This window comes from Rhipicephalus sanguineus, chromosome 6 (assembly GCF_013339695.2).
Source record: "Rhipicephalus sanguineus isolate Rsan-2018 chromosome 6, BIME_Rsan_1.4, whole genome shotgun sequence".
Taxonomy (NCBI): Eukaryota; Metazoa; Arthropoda; class Arachnida; order Ixodida; family Ixodidae; genus Rhipicephalus; species Rhipicephalus sanguineus.
Window position 1 is genome coordinate 138,839,271 of NC_051181.1, and position 18,522 is coordinate 138,857,792.

Sequence of the window (18,522 nt, forward strand, 5' to 3'; positions counted from 1 at the left end):
GCGACAAGATTTTAACGTTATTCATGTCATAACCCGGCAGTCATATTCGTCAAATCCTCTTACCCTCCCACGCCAATTTTGGTCTACACCAAGTTAAGGAGGCGATCATGAGAGCACCCAGACGTAGGCGGCTAGATAGATAGATAGATACGTAGATAGAAACGCTCAAAGTGCCATAGGTTCGCTAAGAAATGCTTCGCATTTAAAAGGTATTTTGACTCCTTCCGGGCAGTATTACTGACTTGCACGTATGTGACTCTCTTTAAAGAGGCACGTCAACTCTCTCTGGAGATCATTATACTCTCTTCCGAGAGTGGTGTGACCCACAAGGGATCTAACGTGCCTCTTTAAAGAGAGTCATATACGTGGCAAGACACCCCGAAAGGAGTCACACATACTCTTTTTCTTTTTCTTAGAGCGTACATAACGCTAAAGTTAGCAGCGGAAGCCACGATATGGGGGAATTCGGCCTTGGAATGGGTTGCGTAGCGCTGAGCCAAGGCGTAGGCGTGAGGTGACTCACTCTTGACGTTTCCATATATACATTTATTTAGATGACAATGACCTCCCCTACCAGCGATAGAGCAGCGGAAATTCCTGTAGCCGTCTTGTCGGTGCACATAGTCCGCTTGCAGTATTGTCGAAGAGAATGCGAGTACACAGGATGAGCAACGTATGCTCAACTGCGCTACAGAGAGAAAGGGTCATTGTGGAGAGGAGTAGACGCTATACTTTCAACAGGAACACGGCTCAGCTGTAGCATCGGCGGATCACGTAATCAAGGCGGCGGGTGGCGCTCATTGCGACCGACGGTTGAACCGATCGAAACAGCCCCTTACAAGCACGCATCCTTTTTTCTACCGCTGCCGATCACGTCAAAGACGCCCGCTGACGCAGCGTCGAAGACCGCGGACTTCCGAAAGCTTCAACGCGCGCGCTCGAGCGAGCGTCAAGACGACCTCCGAAGCGGATGCGATGCAAAGCGGCGTACACACCCACGCGCCGATGTTGCGTTGGTACCGGCGGCGCGAGGCCAGCAGGAGATATAAACGAGAAACGGAATCGGTGAACCAACATCCCGACGCCTGAGAAGCGCGGAAAGAAGCACGGCCCGACGACGACGACATGAGCAAACGCACGGAGAAACCCGCCACAGCCGCCGCTGCGCTGGTACTGCTTTTGGTTCAGCTCTCCACCCACTGGACGCCCGTCAGGTCTCAGGGAATCCTGTCTGAGGGTGAGATATATTTGTTATCCGATATAGATAAAGTCACTTACCTGTACTTACGGATGTGGAAAATGTTTCATTCTTTTCTATGTGAATACGAAGTACGAGGGGTGCTTTGGTTTGGCCAAGTTGGTAAGGCTGCCACCCGTCCGGTTTTAGATCGGCCCGGCCGGTTTCTTGGATAGCGGGCTGGTAGCCGTTCCGCACGTAAGACCGGCCGCCATTGGCCATCTTTTTTTTTTGTCATCATATTGCAATTATTTATTTTCTGGAGCGTTTTATAAGCGCCAGTTCAACAACTACAACATCAAATATTTATCGCCAATCATCGAAACTCTTAAGCTATTTTAAGATCCCTTCAAGGGTAGCTATCATTGGAATAGAACATCTTATTGCGCGTGTATGTATATATGAATATCCAATATTTTTGCGGCATATGCACCGTGTACATTTTAACGTTCGTTTGGGTCTACAATCTCACTAGCCTGGTGGATTGAAACGAAGAAGAGCTTCTCATGGACGCGCGGTTCCTTTTCATTCAGCACATTCAGCACCAAAACCTCACTTACCTTCAGTACGGGTATTTTAAGTGCGAATGCACTTTATAAGCGACCCTGAATCCGCCGTCCCATAGCAACGGCGCGAGGAAAGGAGAGGAGCGTCTGTAGCAACGGCGCAGCGACGTCACACCCCACGTGACTGCGCGCGCTCCGCCTCCTCACCGCGGTTTGCGCGGGCGCGCGCCGGCTCCGCACCGCTCTTCTATGTGGCATTGGGTGCAGTGCTTCGCCGCTCCTTCTCTCGCCGTTCGCTCTCTCTCCTCCCTGCGCCCCACTCTCCCGTCCGCTGGCTGGGCGCCTGTCGAAATGTGTGCTCGAGACGCCGCTGTGAAACGCCAACGGCGACCACACGGCTGAGATTATGGCCGTCAGGTACAATGATAACACAAACAGGCGCTGATGAATGTGTAAATAAATGGTTACGGTACAAATCCTCGTCTCGTCATTAATTTACGCCATTAAAATTACTGCGCCGTGTACTCTCGGCGCAAGAAATGCATTCGCATTTCCTCACGATTCCCTTCGGGGAGGTGGGGGCATTTTTTTATTCCAGCAATAAGACTAGTTCGTTAGCTCAGTGTTGTGTTTTTGTGTACTTGTACATTAAGTTTATTTCGCTCAATGAACGCAATGTTACATTAAATTGCATTGCATACCGTAAACAACATGGCGTCTATTGTTGAACTTAATCTTTTCTATAGTGAACTATAATATTTTCTAACTCTCCCACCCCCCGCCCAAGCGTTTCGCCACCGCTGCGGTGAGAGCACCAGCAAACACCGTGCAATATATCGGTTTCATGAAAATGCGTCGAAACTTAAGAAAGAATCGAACGAATGAAATAAAGGTCAGGGTCACTAGATCTAAGTGGGAGAGCCCCTTATTCCAGGAACCCTCTTGCCGTAGTCACATCTATTAAGGATTCCTAGGGTTATAGCCTTACCTTTTTGGTTGCGATGCCCGCAGCGCGATTCGAATCACCACCCTTGTGGGTGACGAACGTAACACCTCAGCCACTGGGCTACTGGATCGGGGCAGCGAACAGTGCTTACAATTTGGTCTGTACATTGTGACACCCCATAATCATAAAACTTAATGCTAGGGTTTTCAGCGAAGCTGTTCTAGCTCGGCGTAAAATGTGTGACCGTGCCCGAAAACTATCATATATATATATATATATATATATATATATATATATATATATATATATATATATATATATATATATATATATATATATATATATATATATATATATTAATGACAATGAGAACTCATTAATATTGTGTCTAACAAAGAAAAACGAGCCCTTAAAAGCAATCTTCTTTCCTTCATATATATATATATATATATATATATATATATATATATATATATATATATAATGTGCCACAGAATTTGGGCAAATTGTAAATCACTTGTACGCTGCTTCGAGTATGCCCGAGTACCCGGTGTACTCAAGCGTAGTTTTGTGTATTCGCAGAAGAGGCAGCTTACTTCGGTCCTTCGGCGAAGCAGCGGCAGCCGCGAGACCCTCTGGTGGAGTCACTACGGGAGCAACTGCCTTATACCCGAACCATCGCCGGCAGCGGCGGTACGTTCTCCATCAACGAGACCGTGCGCGGCACGGCGTACAGGGGTCACGTGTCCGTCCAGAAGGGACACCTCCACGGCCTCGCAACAGTCTCGCGGTCGGCGAAGAGCTGCGGCCACCGCAAGCTGCAGCTACTGTGGCCTCGGGTGACGGCCACGTTCAAGTTCAAGGCTTCGGTGAACGGCGTCCGCGTGCTTGGCTTGGCGACTGTGTACTTGCTGCCGTCAACGGTGCGGCTGCCCCTGGATGCCGACGGTATGCCTGCGGGGTCTTACCGCGTGGACGCAGTCAAGGCATCGTCGTTCAGCATGTCCTCGCTCAAGGGCTTCACGCGCCTCGTGGGACACATGTCCCGGCGGCTGACGTATGCGAGTCAAGCCGCGCTGCGCTCTTTTCTTACCGGCGAAGGGCGCAAGGTGCTGGACGTGACACTGCGCAAACTTTACAACGAGGCGACACCCGGAACAGCGTTGGTGTGCTGAGCGAGCGGGAGTGTGATCGAAGTACTTTCGCGCAGCTATGCTATTCTGCGAAAACGCGACGTAGGAATGTCTCTCTCCACGCACTCAGTGACGTTCCCGGCGATCGACGACAGTCTTGTTATCGTCATCGTACAAGCTAAAGTACAAGCTCTCGAGCGGCCGCTGGCGGCAGCACAATGTAAAACGCAGTCTTGTCAAACGTGTTGCACACTGCGGGCTTGAGAACAGTGTTTTTAGGCAGCAGAATAACTATGGTCAGTATTTTTTTAATATAAAGTTGGGGGAGCAGCACGAACTGGATATCACTTCAAGCAATGCGATCAGTGTGCTGAAATGGTTAGCGTCTGGGCAGTGCATCTATAGCTTCTACATATGAAGATGTAAACATGAGATAATAAATATTTCGTGCCACGTGGAACTGTTTCCTATATTCTTTCAAACTCCGGGGCTGCGATCGCGAATATTAATTCCCGCGCCCGTAATCGTCCGAGACACGACCAAGAATGGTAAACTGGATTGTTATCCCGGATTTACCAGGAAGATGCCTAAATGACAACGCTCGATCATTTGCAGAAATCATGCAACGCTTCGGGCAGCATAGGACTATCCAGGACATAGAAGCTCAGAGGTTTTGGCTGTTGGCTTCTGCAAAGCCTCTCGCTTCCTTTCATTTTGTCTTTGGCAACGAACCGGTGGATAGGGGGGCGCTATTCAGTCTTGAAACGTTAACCTTGAACGCTGCCCCCGCCTCCCAAACTGCTCCATATAAATCGAGCCTGCATCGAATTGTCCTCTGCGACGTTGGAAGGCGGGAACTCGTTTTAACTCTGCGCGCGCTTACGCTTGGAATGGATTGATAGAAGCGACGTCGGGATATCACGAGCCTTCTTACAACAAAGAATTAACTTTTGTTACCATCCCCACTGTGTATAGCGTCAAGTTAACGCCGAAAGAAAAGTTCGAAAAATAGTGATGTCAGTGCCTTTATTGCAGAGCGAGTCATTGTCATGTGAAACTTTGCGACTCAGTCGGAAAATAGGATTTCATTACACGTTGGGGAAAGAAGGATCTTGGGACATGCCGCAGACGTTCCGGTTCCTCAGGATCTTGATGTAGCCTCCTTCTCCCCAACCGGTGCCCCAGCTGCACGAGAAGAGCAGTTTGAAAACACATGGATCGAGACTGTTCCAAGAGCGAGTGCTTGCATATGGAGTCAAGTACCTATTCCGCCACAGTTAAAAAAAAAGAAAATTGCCAGCTCACGCGTACTCCTTTACGTCCTTAGTAAACTTGATAATAGTTTGTTGTCCCCGTTCGCACAATGCGAAGAGCATAGGTAAACAAACTACTCGTATCAGACGGAAACAATTGCTGTCATCGAAAATGTGGATAAAGTAGTGCCATAACACCGTTCAAATGTAAGCCCAGATCAAATTCCCAAAAATTCCCGTCTTAAAATCTTTCTTCGCAACGAGTCGCACAGCTAGACGCAGTACATTGGAAGTACACGCGTCAAGAGCAAATGTCCAAACTTCGGCTTCCTGGCTTGAGGGCTCTGGGTAGTGGAAGCTAAAGCACCACAGAAGGAAATTTGGAGAAGCTGGCAAAGCTAGACTCGGTTGGCAAGGCGGCACGCCCTCCTACTGACCTCGACTGTGTCCCATTATTTAGCGGTTTACGCATTTGTCATCGATTACCTTGACAAAGCAGGCTATGCCCATCAAATGATTACTGCGTGCCAAGGTGGCAGCACATATTGCGATACATTACGAAAGAGCTTGAACACACAGATAGATATATAAAATGAGAAAAGGCAGGAAGGTCAACCAGAATTGTAGCAAACCGGATGCTGCCCTACACACTAAGGTGAAAGAAAGAGAAAGGAAAGCTGAGAGATGAGCAGGCAAGCGGAAACAAAAAAAGAAAAGAAAGGTGCACAGCTGGAGTGCTATAGCCAAACCAGTAGGCCACTGACACGCAAGAAGTTTAGTAGGGCCTTAATTCGATGAAGTTGCTACTGAAGGTATACATCTTCATTGTAAACCACTTTGCACCCTTAAGGGGGTTTCAAGCAAGCAAAACACCCTTTTGCCTAACCAAAATTTGCAAAAGTTAGGCTGTAAGGGTGTTTTCCTTCCCCAAGATAGCCTTTAAGGGGTAATGCTCTAACTAAACACCCTTAAGGAGTTAAGGGTGGTATGGGTTATCGAAACACCCATGGCCCATACCACAGCGTGCCAGATGATAACTGGGACTCGCCGATTAAAATATCGTTGGATCTTAGGAGAGTTTAGATTAAAAGATATGTTTCTTTAAGGCTATCTACAAGCGTACCATAAATTTACGCCTATTCTCTTAATGTTAATGTTCATTTAACGAAAGAGGAATATCTCCACCGTAACTGAATGGCGGCTTAAGATACTATGGCTATATATACCAGATGGTCAGTGTAAGGCTGTAGCACGAGCGCTCCGTCCATGTGGTATTTTACAATACGCTCTCTTGTGTATGCGGCTTGGCGCGTGCGTGCACCTTCTATGCTGATGTCATCTGTAATTGCATGTTTCCTGACTGGTAGATTTTATTTTTCACATTTTTCAGTGATAAGGGTGTTTAGACCATTGGAAACACCCCGTGATAAGGGTGTTAGGCCAGTGGCAACAGCCTATGGTATGGGTGTTTTGATACGTGAAAACACCCTTTTCCTAGGGTGTAAGGGTGTTAGTTATAGACACGGCAAAACCCCCTTAAGGGTGTAAAGTGGTTTACTGTGTTGAAAACAGTGCAGCGACACGGGGACGAAGAAAGGAACAACAGGACGGGCGCTGTCCTGTTGGAAGGTACTCGCCTGTTCTTAACAATCCAGTATGGCACACCTCTCTCCTGCCCGTACCCGACCAGCAGCACGGCATGATTGAGACCACGGGGATCGCAGTTCGGTTCACTGTAGATGCCTGCGTAGACGAAGCCGTCGGTTAAGTTGTGTATACAAGTTGCCACGATCAGCCAGCAAGGACAATGTACGATGTTAGCGGACTTTGACAAGAAATGTATATCCGCAACAAGCCTACGAGATATAGGCAGCACAGAAATAACAGGACATGCCTAGTCCTGTTGCAGAAGATTCGCGGGAACAAAGGAACTTGAGAATGAATACGATAATGTACGTAAATTGTTATCGTAGCCATGCACATAGCTAGCGGTGTCATTTTCTGCTTTCCGGGCCTCGCGATTAGATTATGAATATCCAGAATTGCGCGAGACATTGCATTTCTATTAAAATAGATCTGCCATACGACGTTACGCCCTGTAACATGTACATATGAATAATTGGCCTGTAAAAGGACAAAAGTAACAAGCGTGTTATTCTTGCCAAAGTAAGTGTGGCAGCGGCAAAGCATGTCCGCCTCGTGGTGTGGTTAGTTTGCGAGGACTTTGCAATGCTTTTATCTAAGAAAATCCAAAAAAGATGCTTTTATCTAAAAAAAGCATCTGTATATGGAGTATACAGGTCTGTAGTTTCGTACCGTTCTTGTAGAACATGAAGGTCTGCGGGCTGGCGTTGATGGCGATCGCAATGGGGCCCACATTGGCCAGGGCATCCTGGAGCACACGCTCGTTTCTTGGTGGCACACGTGTGTGGCCATTGACGATCACTCGCCGTGCCTCGAAGGAGTTTGAGAACTGACACTGGAAGTTGGTCTGCAGGAACGGGTGGAAGAAAAGGCGAAGCACGACGTTAAGAATTTGCTTTCTGTGGCATAATGAGGCGCGAGATTGCCTAACAATGCGCAAGGACTCCGGTATTGTCACATTGTGGCACGCTCACTTTATCATTACACATAAGTATGCACTGAGGGCAACGCGCAAGGGACGCAATCTTGTAAGCCATGACCGCGCGGCAGTAGAACATGTATAAGTTGGTCTAGCAACGAAGTTCGTTTTAATGACGTTACGTTTTCTCGGAGCTTGAGGAGCAAGACTTATCTTTGGTTCGTTTAATCGTTCGATACGTAGCATTCCATGCTGCGAACGAGTACACCCAGCTGTCAAACGGGTGTCAGTTTGCTTCACTGGACCACAGCATCTTTTTGGAGTCCACGAGTACCATAGGCGTGCGCACAGGGGGAGCCCCCCCCCCCCCCCCTAATCACCTAAGAGGGGGGGGGGGGCGCAAAATCTGCCCCATACATTGACTTAGTAGGGTGGGGGGGCGCGCTGCGGTGAACCTTTGCCCCCCCCCCCCTGATGGGGAACCCTGCGCACGCCTATGACGAGTACTACATGTCTCGGGAAGTGAGTGCCTCATTTGCATAAGTACGACGGAACACTCGGCAGACGTCACTGCGACGCTTTCTCTTTCTCCTCTCTTTAGCATCTGCATAAGGCAGACCCGTAGCCAGGAATTTTTTTCGGGAAGGAGGGGGGGGGGTACTTGCTGAAGGCCTTGACTATATTAGAAAAGCTTATTTTCGTTATCTTAAAATTTTGATAGCGCGAAATCAAACAGGACTAAGAAGGAACACAGATGCACAGGACAGGCGCAATATATATCTATAGGGAGACTTTTCTGAATACAGCTTAGTTGCGAGCAGCGCCTGTCCTGTGCATCTGCGTTCCTTCTAGTCCTGTTCGATTTCGCGCTATCCAATTTTGAAGATTATGAACCAACTAGCCCAGCACCGTATTTTGTTAAGTTATTTTCGGTGAAACACACCCGTCCATCAGAATTTCGGGATGGGTTTTTTTTTTTTTTTTTTTGGCTTATGCCAGGCGCTTAGCTCCCACCCTCGGCCTACCACCTACGTAGCTCCCACCTGCGGGCCTGGCATGGACGAGCCGCAAGGGAGAATTAAGAAAACTGTACTATAACTGTACGAAGACTTACCACCTGCCGGTATGGATACCGGGCTTCGGTGTCCAGTCCTCCGGCGTCTTGCACGTACTGGAAGGCTCCGGGCATCTGACCGCCGTTGCAGCCGTTGTTACCATACCGCTGTCCCGCGCAGTCCATCAAGTTCTGCTCGCTCAGACTGATCAGCCGGCGGGTCCTCTTGAACACCTGGCCTTCCAGGGCGCCCGTCTGTAAAGGAAGGGAAAAAAGTAAAACAATTCATTATTTTCGCACTGAATTTTCAAATCAACGCCTCAGCCTAACACTATGCGGTGATCTCGAATTCGCGTAGAACTATCCGGGCACGAGTGCTTTCGTCTGCGTAGGCACCCGTTTGCCTTCGAAAAATTAGCGCGGAAGAGCCGAGAAAATTAAAACGTACATATGCAACTTCAAATAAGGTGTATATATATTGCGCCTGACGTTGAAGCGCGGTGCATTTTGCAAGGCACGGTTTTAAGAAAGGTTGTCAATATGAGTAGGCAATTATTGAATCTTCCGATAGATATTGAATTCGATCACTCACAACCAGAGTCTGTTAGTAACGTAAAGGACGCAATCCGCATTAATAAGACAATTTCACGAGAGTAGAGTTACGCACAGCCAACGGCAAATGTTTGCGGGCTGCAGGGAATGAGCGAAAGAGCCAAATTGGTTGAAGACATTGCAAGAAACTTCGGAGAGCAATTGCTTGGTTATTGGAGGACTGCACATTTCCATGCGATAGCTGCATACTATAGCTGTGCCGGCAGTGAACTGCTCCGAATGCTTTCACAATGAATTACTTCACATGTGTTCTTTGTGTACATGGCAACGACCGCACAATGAGGGCCCAGTTGCCGCATTCGAGAGACCAACGCTTCGGAAAACGATCGAGCGTGCACGACCACAAATCACGCGCAGCACACGGGCTGAATGACTTGCCCATCTTGTCCAACAGTAGCTAAGTGCGTTGTAGAGTTGTACATGCGTAATTCTGAACGGTAGCGCAAAGAAGCACACGGACGGCGACAGATCAATGCCGCAATGCCATTGACCATGTGACGCATGAAAGAAAGAAAGTTGTCTTACCTTACCTCCACAATATTAGCCATAATCTCAAGAAAATTGGAAAACGCGTCGGGGTTGATATTGCGCTGTCTGCTCCATTAAAGCTGTCGAGCTTGTGCGCTAGAGTAAACGCAGGAGTGCGCAAGCCACGTGTGTGCAATAAGAAGCGCCGCGAACCGTTTGTGCTTTGTGTAGAGGGTGTCGTCTCTTCTATTCCGCTGAGATGTGGCAAAGAGTACGTAGGCCGGACAGGCAGGCGCATGAACGATCGCCTGCGGGAGCACCGGTACAATGTCGAAAAACCCGCCTTGTCAGGCCACCTCGCTGCGCATTGTGCACGTTGCAAGCCACTGTTCAACAGCGCACATTCGCTAGCCAAAAATGCTGACCAACTAACGAGAGAAATCATTGAAGCAGCAGAGATTAAATATAGAGACGCTGTTGTAAGTTGCCCTTTGATCTGTACATATATAATATATACTCACTGCTCTAGAGGAGGGAAGACAATTTTACCTCCACCTAAGCTATTCCTTTTCGCTATGCATCACCTGTGTATTGCTACTCGCGTACGTGAAAGCCACGTGGTTTATACATATATATATATATACATATATACATATACATATATACATATTGTCGCGACGTCAAGAGAGAGGTCGTAACGCCAAGATCGAGAGAATAACAGCAGGTCGGTCTTTTAATACCGCGCGCCAGTACTTCTTTGTTCTCTCTGGCTCCTGTATAACGCGTATGAGCCTTTGCGCTGTCATCTTCGTCTTTCTCATAGCACGCACGTGGCAATATATACATATATACATGTATATATATATATATATATATATATATATATATATATATATATGTGTGTGTGTGTGTGTGTGTGTGTGTGTGTGTGTGTGTGTGTGTGTGTGTGTGTGTGCATGCGATCACGTGCAATAACCACCGAGTTGTTAGCGCTGTGTCCCGTCTTGATCTGTCGCCGTCCGTGTGCTGCTTTTCGCTACCGTTCAGAATTATGCACCACCAATTAACCCATCAGTCTGTCCTTTTGTATTTGCGCCTGGCGAGTACGGTATACCGAAGGAGTGCCAATATGGGTCATTATGAACGGGTAAAGAGTTGAACTGATCTAGCCATGAACTACCCCGTTTGGTCTACCAAAACCTGCAGATTCGTGCACGTGAACAAATGTTCATCGCACGATGCTTACCGCGCTGAATGCCCAACATGCGCCGCACTGTCCCTGGTTCTTGACGGGCGTGACGAATCCCTCCTCCCGCCAATCGATGGAGTCAGGCGTGTCACCGAACAGCGGAGCGTACAGCGGGATCTCCCCCAGTTGCTGCGGACTAGGAGGCTTGTAGCCCGTGTAGTTGGCCACGACTTCGTTTGGAGTCTGCGGTGCGCATCACAGGAGGGTCATGAAGCATGCGAGTGAGGACAATTATGAAAAAAGAAAAAAAAACATTGTCACGTATCCAACCGTCTCTGGGATCATTTAGACACAGTAAACATAATTTAGAAATATATTTAAATGAATTAACTGTAAGGTTTATTTATTTAGTACAGTATAAGATGGAAACCGACCTATGAAATAGATTTCAATTTGGGCAGATGGCTTTCCATGTACTTCAACAATCAAAAATATCGACCCTGCTGCTGCTCCTCCTGCATGGTCAGTCGAAGACGCACCCTTACGTCTCGCACTAAACACAATTCACAAAAGCAAAATACGAATTTTCTGTCCGTTTCGTGAAAAACGAAGTGTTCCTTGAATTATTACTTGTCAAATGTCCGCGAAACTTCAAACCCAAACACCATTCCGTAATTTTACAATTGGTTTAATTCTAAAAAAAAAATCACGCATATCCGCCAAGTGAATGATGATGATGAGTGAGCGAAGCACCGGGGATCATTCGGGTAACCGTGCATCCCCCGTACATTGCCCACTCGAGCATGCAAATGCATGACAAACACGTGTGTACAGTATATACAATGTTGTTTTATTGATGTCATAAGGCGTATATGGTGTTGGGGTGCGGACTTCGTTTTCCCCTTCATTAGGACCGCCTTGTGATCGGTGAAATGAAGAGCCAATGGTCCTTGAATGGGATCTAATCTGAAGTTAGCGAAGACGAGGTCTATACACGTCCCCCTGGTTGTTGGAATTTTATGGTCAAATGAAATGCATGTGAGAGCATAACGCGCCCCTAGCGGCCTCCATTCAAACCAGAAAACTTATATGCGCATGCCCACGCAGTGGGCGAGCCTATCAATCCGGCACGCGTAGGGGTCTACGTGGAAGATAACTATTAAGGCATTTGATTTCATCTTTATCCAAGTTAATCGACGGTTGGCTCACGGATGCGCTACCACTATTCTCGATATACCATGCGTCAATCAGGCGCGTTTCTTCATTTCTGTGCCGGTACTAGTACAGTGTACTGGTACAACACTGCGCATTCATCGAATTTTGGCGTGAACTTACACTCTCGACAACGTAAATATAGATTAGAAGGTGAGCCTTCGGGGAGCGATCTCTTATGTTCCAATAATCTCCGGTTAATGCAGCGGCCCGTCTGTCCTACGTAGAAGCGGCCGCAGCTGAAAGAGACCTTATACACCACACTTGTACGGCAATCAGTGAATTTGTTGGTGTGTTTTACGAAACAAATATCGGTCCGCTACTTGTCTTTTACTCGCTCATTCTTCCTCTGCACAGCGGCACAAATCTTACCTAGCTTATTGGAAGCCGTGAAAACATTAACGCCATATCTTATTGGTTTCGCTGTATTTCTTTCACCTTCTGCTCGTTCTATCAATGGCGTAGGCATCGCTGTACTATTACGTATGTTATGTTTGTAGAGAAAAACTGATCAGATTTTGTAATTTTACGGGGGTTTCTACTGTACAATTTACATAATAAAGTTTTTGTTTTTACTTACATAATGCTCACCAAACTACGGAAGTTTTTTTTAGAAGACAAGAGCATAGTACGCGAGTGTGATGTGAAATATTTTTTTAATTGACATTGGAAGTTTCAAGAGCTACATAGCTGTAAGGTTCGGCAAGATGCATGGGTCATGCACTGTTGAAACGGATGTTGCAACATCAGCCGGGTTTTGACAAAGTCGACAGGTTTCGTCAGCGCCAAGCAGGGAACATATATCGTCGTTTTTCCTGTCAACGACCTTCCGCATTTCACTCTTGTGTAACCCGCACAGCACGTCCACGACTGCCCATCCAGCGGAAATTAAAATTACGCATGTCTCCACGCAGCACACCGATTGCGCGCAGCCTTTTATCGTACAGCCACAGGACGTTGCTTCAATGGTTGCGACATCTTCACGTAGGCGGGACTGAGACGCCCACGGAGTTTCGGAAGTTGCACTGGAATCGTAGCACGTCCAAGAACTTGCTTGGCGCTTAAATTGAATAGTTTCTTACGAAGAGAAACCAAGCTTAAGGGGTTACTGTTAGAGCTCAGGGAATGTCGAGCTAAGGTAATCTTGAGCCAAGTTCAGAATTCTCTTTCCACTGACACTATTTCGTATGCCACTTGCGCATTAGCACGCAATTATTACGGCATTTCGGAAATTTGATCTCCTGATACTTAGTGTAAAGTAGAATGCACTGCGGTTAGGCGGTCATAGCTGTATTTATCGTGTGGGTGCAAGGAAACCTCTCAACCCCCGCCTTCTATCGTTAAATTGAGGGGGCGATGATAGGAAGGAAAAGCGGAATGCCGATCAAAATGGTGTTGCCGCAAATCAATGTTTCGGCTTTCACATGAATGACTTATTCAATGCGCCGAAAGGCCTAAACCCTCAGCTTAAATCCGCTTCAGTTATCGCTTCAGACATCTTGAATGTTAGCGGGAGATTGCAGTCATTTTGATTAAAACTTTCTTTTCAGGATGGTCCGATTCCAGATACTGTATCTTTGTCCAGTTTTCTCGGGCGGTAACCGAAGCTTGGCTCCAGTTTGAAATTGTGACGTTCGATTTCCGCGCACAGTATCACCAGGAGACATTTCTTGGCCTGTCCTTGACAAGCTCGTGACGTAGCTTGTGGCTGGGAACGTGATCGACATGCACAAAATGCCCGAAGCGATTATTGACGCGTATTTAAGCTGACGGTTTCGGCCTTTCAGCGCGGTGAACAAGGCATCCATGTGGAAGCCGAAAAGTGAATTTTGGATAAGACCATTTTGGTCCACGTTCCTTTCTATCATGCCGCTACTTCCCGACCAGACGATACTCCGTAGAATTTTTTTTTTTATTTCAGTGTATGGTAATGAACGCTACGCCATACCGGTCACCGAAAAAAAATAAATTTAGAAAGCTACATATATGTGGCGACTGAGAGTAGCACATCAAGCGAATTGAACACATACCATGTCAGCGAAGTGGTTGACTCCGACGCTGAAGAGGAGCGTGCCATTCTTGAACTTTTCGTCCACAGTCCTAAGGAAGTTGAAGGTCCGGCGGAACACCTGCTCCCGGTACACTGTCTCTTGGGTCGTGGTGTACGTCTTGTCTGCGAATGCGAGCAAGCACAAAAAAGAAAAACCATACACCACCAGTCTACAGACGCCCGTACGCAGACAGTTTTTACAGCCTTTTTATAGACTAATACATAGCTGTTGGTAGCGAATATCGAAAACAAAGACCGTGGATGTCGTGACAGTATATGCGTGGCATGATGCCCGAGAATATGTGAATCTGCGGCCCAAAGAAAGGTTATCACAAGTGACAAAAGTACAAAAAAAAAATAGCGAGTAACATTCGAAATACCGGCTTCAGAATCTGCTTCTCTAAAGGGTCCCTAAACAACCTCCTACAATTTTTTTTACATTAAGTAAGTGCACGTATCGAGTTCAGAATGCAGTCACGAAAAACAGTGCCAAACGCGGCGGCGCTACGAGCCTTGGGTGCCCCACAAATTCCAAGCAACAATCCCTTCCCTTCTCTCCAGGCCTTTCGTTAATCCTCAGTGTTCGTCGTGATGTCAACATTCTCGTCTACTCATGTCATCCACAAAAAGAAGCTGTTTGTCTGCTCGCATGTACGCGCGCTTGCCGCTCTTCCTCCTCGCATGGCGAGGAGGAGAGACGAGCCGACGAACGGAACATAGCGGAGGAAAGAGCGAAACGAACGGGAGCCTCTTTTGGATCATCAAACGCGTGTGACACAGGGGCGTAAGCAGAAATTTTTTTCGAGGGGGGGGGGGGCACCTCCATCATCTGAAGTGGGGGCAGGGCAGGCAAATGTGGTCGAGTGTCACTTTGTGCGGCGTATGCCGTGGCAAAGAAAAATTTCGGGAGGGGGGGGGGCACGGGCCCGGTGTCTCCCCCTCCCCCTGGCTACGCCACTGGTGTGACACCGCTATTACGGCAGCGTTTCGAAAACTTCTCATGGCTACGTGTTCGTTGTAGACACGTGCGCAACTGCAACACCACAACTAAATTTCGACCGCTAGGTGGCCACTCCTGTTATGAAACGGATCATGCATGTCAGTCACTTGTCATGCTATGGAACAAGAGCACCATGTGGTTGAGATATTGCGCCGCTGCGGTCATGAGTCGGTTGCGCGCACCTTTCGCTTCGCTGCAGGCGGGAATAATGCCGCCACCCGTCACATTTAACGATACTACCAAGGACGATTGCGATGTAGGATACAGCGCGACGCAGAACTACGTGCGCACTCGTCTCTGGCACCTGTATACATGTTTTGTATCAACGGTAACCTTACAGAATGTAAAGTCAGATCTTGTTGCAGTTCTCTTTTACAAGCCAACGGAAGTTATGGAACCGAACAAACATTTCGCGTTTGAAGAAACATCTGTATTTTCGCAGGAATTGGTAATCGAATTGGAAGGAATCGCAGACCAATTGCCCTGCCTGTGCCGTGTGTCACAGGCAGGGCAATTGGTCTGTCATTTATAAGCACCTCCAACTGTCAAACTACGTACGGGGTCTCGCAAACCTTGGCCGTTGAAGGCAATGTTTGTTTTTCTTTGTTTGATAGTCCAGGAATCTGAAGAGAAGATTCCAGTAGATCCACTATTCCGTGGCCGAGCTACTGCCGACTTGCTAGGGAAAACAGCGCGAACAGCTGTACACAATTAGAACACAGCCGTGCTACGCAGGGGATCTTTTTTTTTTTTTTTGCTTGCTTGCTGCAAGTCAACTAGCCCAACTGCTCACGTTTCTAAAGAGGACGGATCTCTACAGTACATCAATAACCAGACAAGACATAACTAGACTCACTGTATATCTTGCGGAACTTGTCCCAGGCCTTGCCGAAGTGTCCGTAGATGTCGATATTGTCATCCTGGTGAAAGGGCACGTTCTGTGCCCATGCGCTCACAAAGAGGACCAGGACGAACAATGGGGAACCTGCAAGAACACGACACGTCGCGCAATAAGCTGAAACTATACGTTAAGGAAAGCTTTGGTGCATCAATGGCACATTATAGTGACAAGGATAGAAGCTCAAGAAGCCTCGTAAGTAAAGAAAATCTAGCGTCCAGCAAAACGAACGGCAGCAAAGTGACGTCACATGATGTAATCATGTGAAGTCAACAAATCACATCGGCGCATGGTCAAAGGTGGGCCGATCCCGAAGGTGGTGCAACAACACTACGCGACATGCAGAAAGCTGCAGAAAGGTGGTGGGGGGAGTAATGCAAGCGACGGAACGGCGCCGATGTAATAACGGGTGTCTCCCGATAGCGTAGGGTTTTCGCTTGTGCTTTCCTCATCATGGCTTAAAGGCACATTGTTTTTTTTTTCCCCGTCGCTTTCAAATGCAAAATTTCCCATTAATGGAGTTTAAATTAGACAGGCAAGGCATCGATGAAGGGCGAGATTTCCAAACAGGGCAGTGCACCGAGGAAGGAAAGTCACGGAACGACGACCGGCTGACTATATCGAATAGTACAACAGATTTAGAGGAAAGGCGGGCATATATGAGGACCAATATGTTTATTCTAAACTCAGAAATGAAATTGCCGGCATCCGCAATGTCAGCGCGAGCTCACGACCAGACATAGGCGTGCCCAAGTTTCACCGTCGCGCAGTCTAGCTGCTTATCGCTGGCTGGGCTGCGCGACAAAATTCGCACAGCGGTGACTCGCCATGGATATAGCACGCTATGCCGGCAGGCGAATCCACCAAATTATTAAAAGATGGTACTTTCAGCAAGGCTGACCCAGAGGGAAGCGAAAGGCTTTCGCTCAATTAAAAAAAAAACAAAGAAAACAAGGGAATGCTAACCAACATTACAAAGAAAGAAAATAACTGAAGCTTCACGAATTCTTTTCAAATTGCCGCTTGTGTTACGTAGCAGTAAAAAAAAAAAACAGGAAATAATGCAAACAAGAAAGAATCCATGCATTTGACTGGTACAAAGGGGTTTCGCCATGTCATAAAGCGAAGTTTATTACAGATTCGCTAGAGCTGCATGCAATGAACTACACATACAGTGAGCTATCCTGTGTGCGCGTGGTGCCCTCCCTTTTACCTGTTGCTTCCAAAGCGGACGCTCGCGCGTAAACGCAACGAGAGCAAAATCCATGGCACGAAGGAACCGTCACATTTATCTGCAGTGCAATGAAATTTCGACCGGTTGTCTGCGGCAGGTCAGCTTGAAGCTAACTACAGAGAATAGGAACGCACTGCTTAACAATGCTTTATTTGAGTGTAAACAAGCATTAAAACAACAACTGTCCGGAGATTTGTTTGGTCGCGTGGATTGGCAGACAAAATGAATGTGCAGCGAATGAAGCTTTTCCATGCACAAGAAACGAAAACAAACTCCCCAACAACGCGAAATCCCGCTTCCTTCCTGAGGATGACAGGGAGCACCTGTAATTGTTGTATTATACGAGTTAACATGCAATTGCCAACTCCACCCTCACTCGTAGATTCTTTCTAAACTTACGAGTAGTTCGTGAGTTTAGGAACTCTTTTTTTGTTCCAAGAAGAGAAAGGACAGCTACGTAGTGTAAAGTGACCCTTCCTTTTCATATCAATGCAGCATATGCAATGAAACGTGCGGCTACAAGTCAACTGAGCCCCACAGTTCTTTTATTGGGGCTGTGACCACTAAATTGCAGCACAAGTCTACCCCACGGGGAACTTTCATGGCTTATAGGCTAGGCACACTTTCTTCTGTTTCCAGGCGTGCTGTTACTTAACAGACAGTAGTTTCGCGATATATATTTACGGCATTCTTTTTCGGGAAAAAACGCAGTCTACAGCTAAAGCATATTGGAAATTACAAGGCGACGCTGCAGGGCAACTCACCGATCATGTTGCTGCGTTACGATGGACAGCCGGGCGAAGAACGCGGGAGACCGCTTGGTGTCGACGCCTTTTAAGCCACAGACCAAATAGGAAAATGCGATACGGTCACCGATGACTGGTCAAATCGCTAATCCAGTCACTGACGTCGACCTTTTCAAAGCCCAGTAGTGGAAGATAGCGACAGCAGTCGCTTATCTTATGTCCCGTCGTTTCCTCCGCCGCGGAAATCGTCCAGCGACCAAAAGCGGAAAAATTTAAACCGCACTCCGAAAGGCACAGAACGGGGAACCTACACTACAGCGGTGTCGTGACACATGGAACGCCTCACGACACGTGTGGTGCATGATAGCGAGAAACGCACCAGGCACGTGGCCTGCCGTACACCCCCTTCTACCGTATCTTG

At 47.5% G+C, this 18,522-nt stretch overlaps 2 protein-coding genes across 2 annotated transcripts; one reads left to right on the forward strand and one right to left on the reverse strand.

Annotated features, from left to right (window-relative positions):
* The first annotated feature begins 811 nt into the window (after window positions 1-811).
* On the forward strand, window positions 812-4,680 carry LOC119396541 (uncharacterized). Its single transcript, XM_037663796.2, has 2 exons — window positions 812-1,237; window positions 3,272-4,680. The coding sequence occupies exons 1-2, from the start codon at window positions 1,126-1,128 to the stop codon at window positions 3,862-3,864; spliced, it is 705 nt and encodes a 234-aa protein (XP_037519724.1). The 5' UTR covers window positions 812-1,125; the 3' UTR covers window positions 3,865-4,680.
* A 153-nt stretch (window positions 4,681-4,833) lies between these two features.
* On the reverse strand, window positions 4,834-18,247 carry LOC119396540 (procathepsin L). The gene is made up of 8 exons (XM_037663795.2): window positions 18,120-18,247; window positions 16,080-16,208; window positions 14,204-14,346; window positions 11,019-11,204; window positions 8,753-8,947; window positions 7,392-7,566; window positions 6,713-6,818; window positions 4,834-5,007 (listed from the first exon to the last, which is right to left on the reverse strand). Exons 1-8 carry the CDS (start codon window positions 18,124-18,126, stop codon window positions 4,911-4,913), a joined length of 1,038 nt encoding a protein of 345 aa, XP_037519723.1. The 5' UTR covers window positions 18,127-18,247; the 3' UTR covers window positions 4,834-4,910.
* Between the last annotated feature and the right edge of the window lie 275 nt (window positions 18,248-18,522).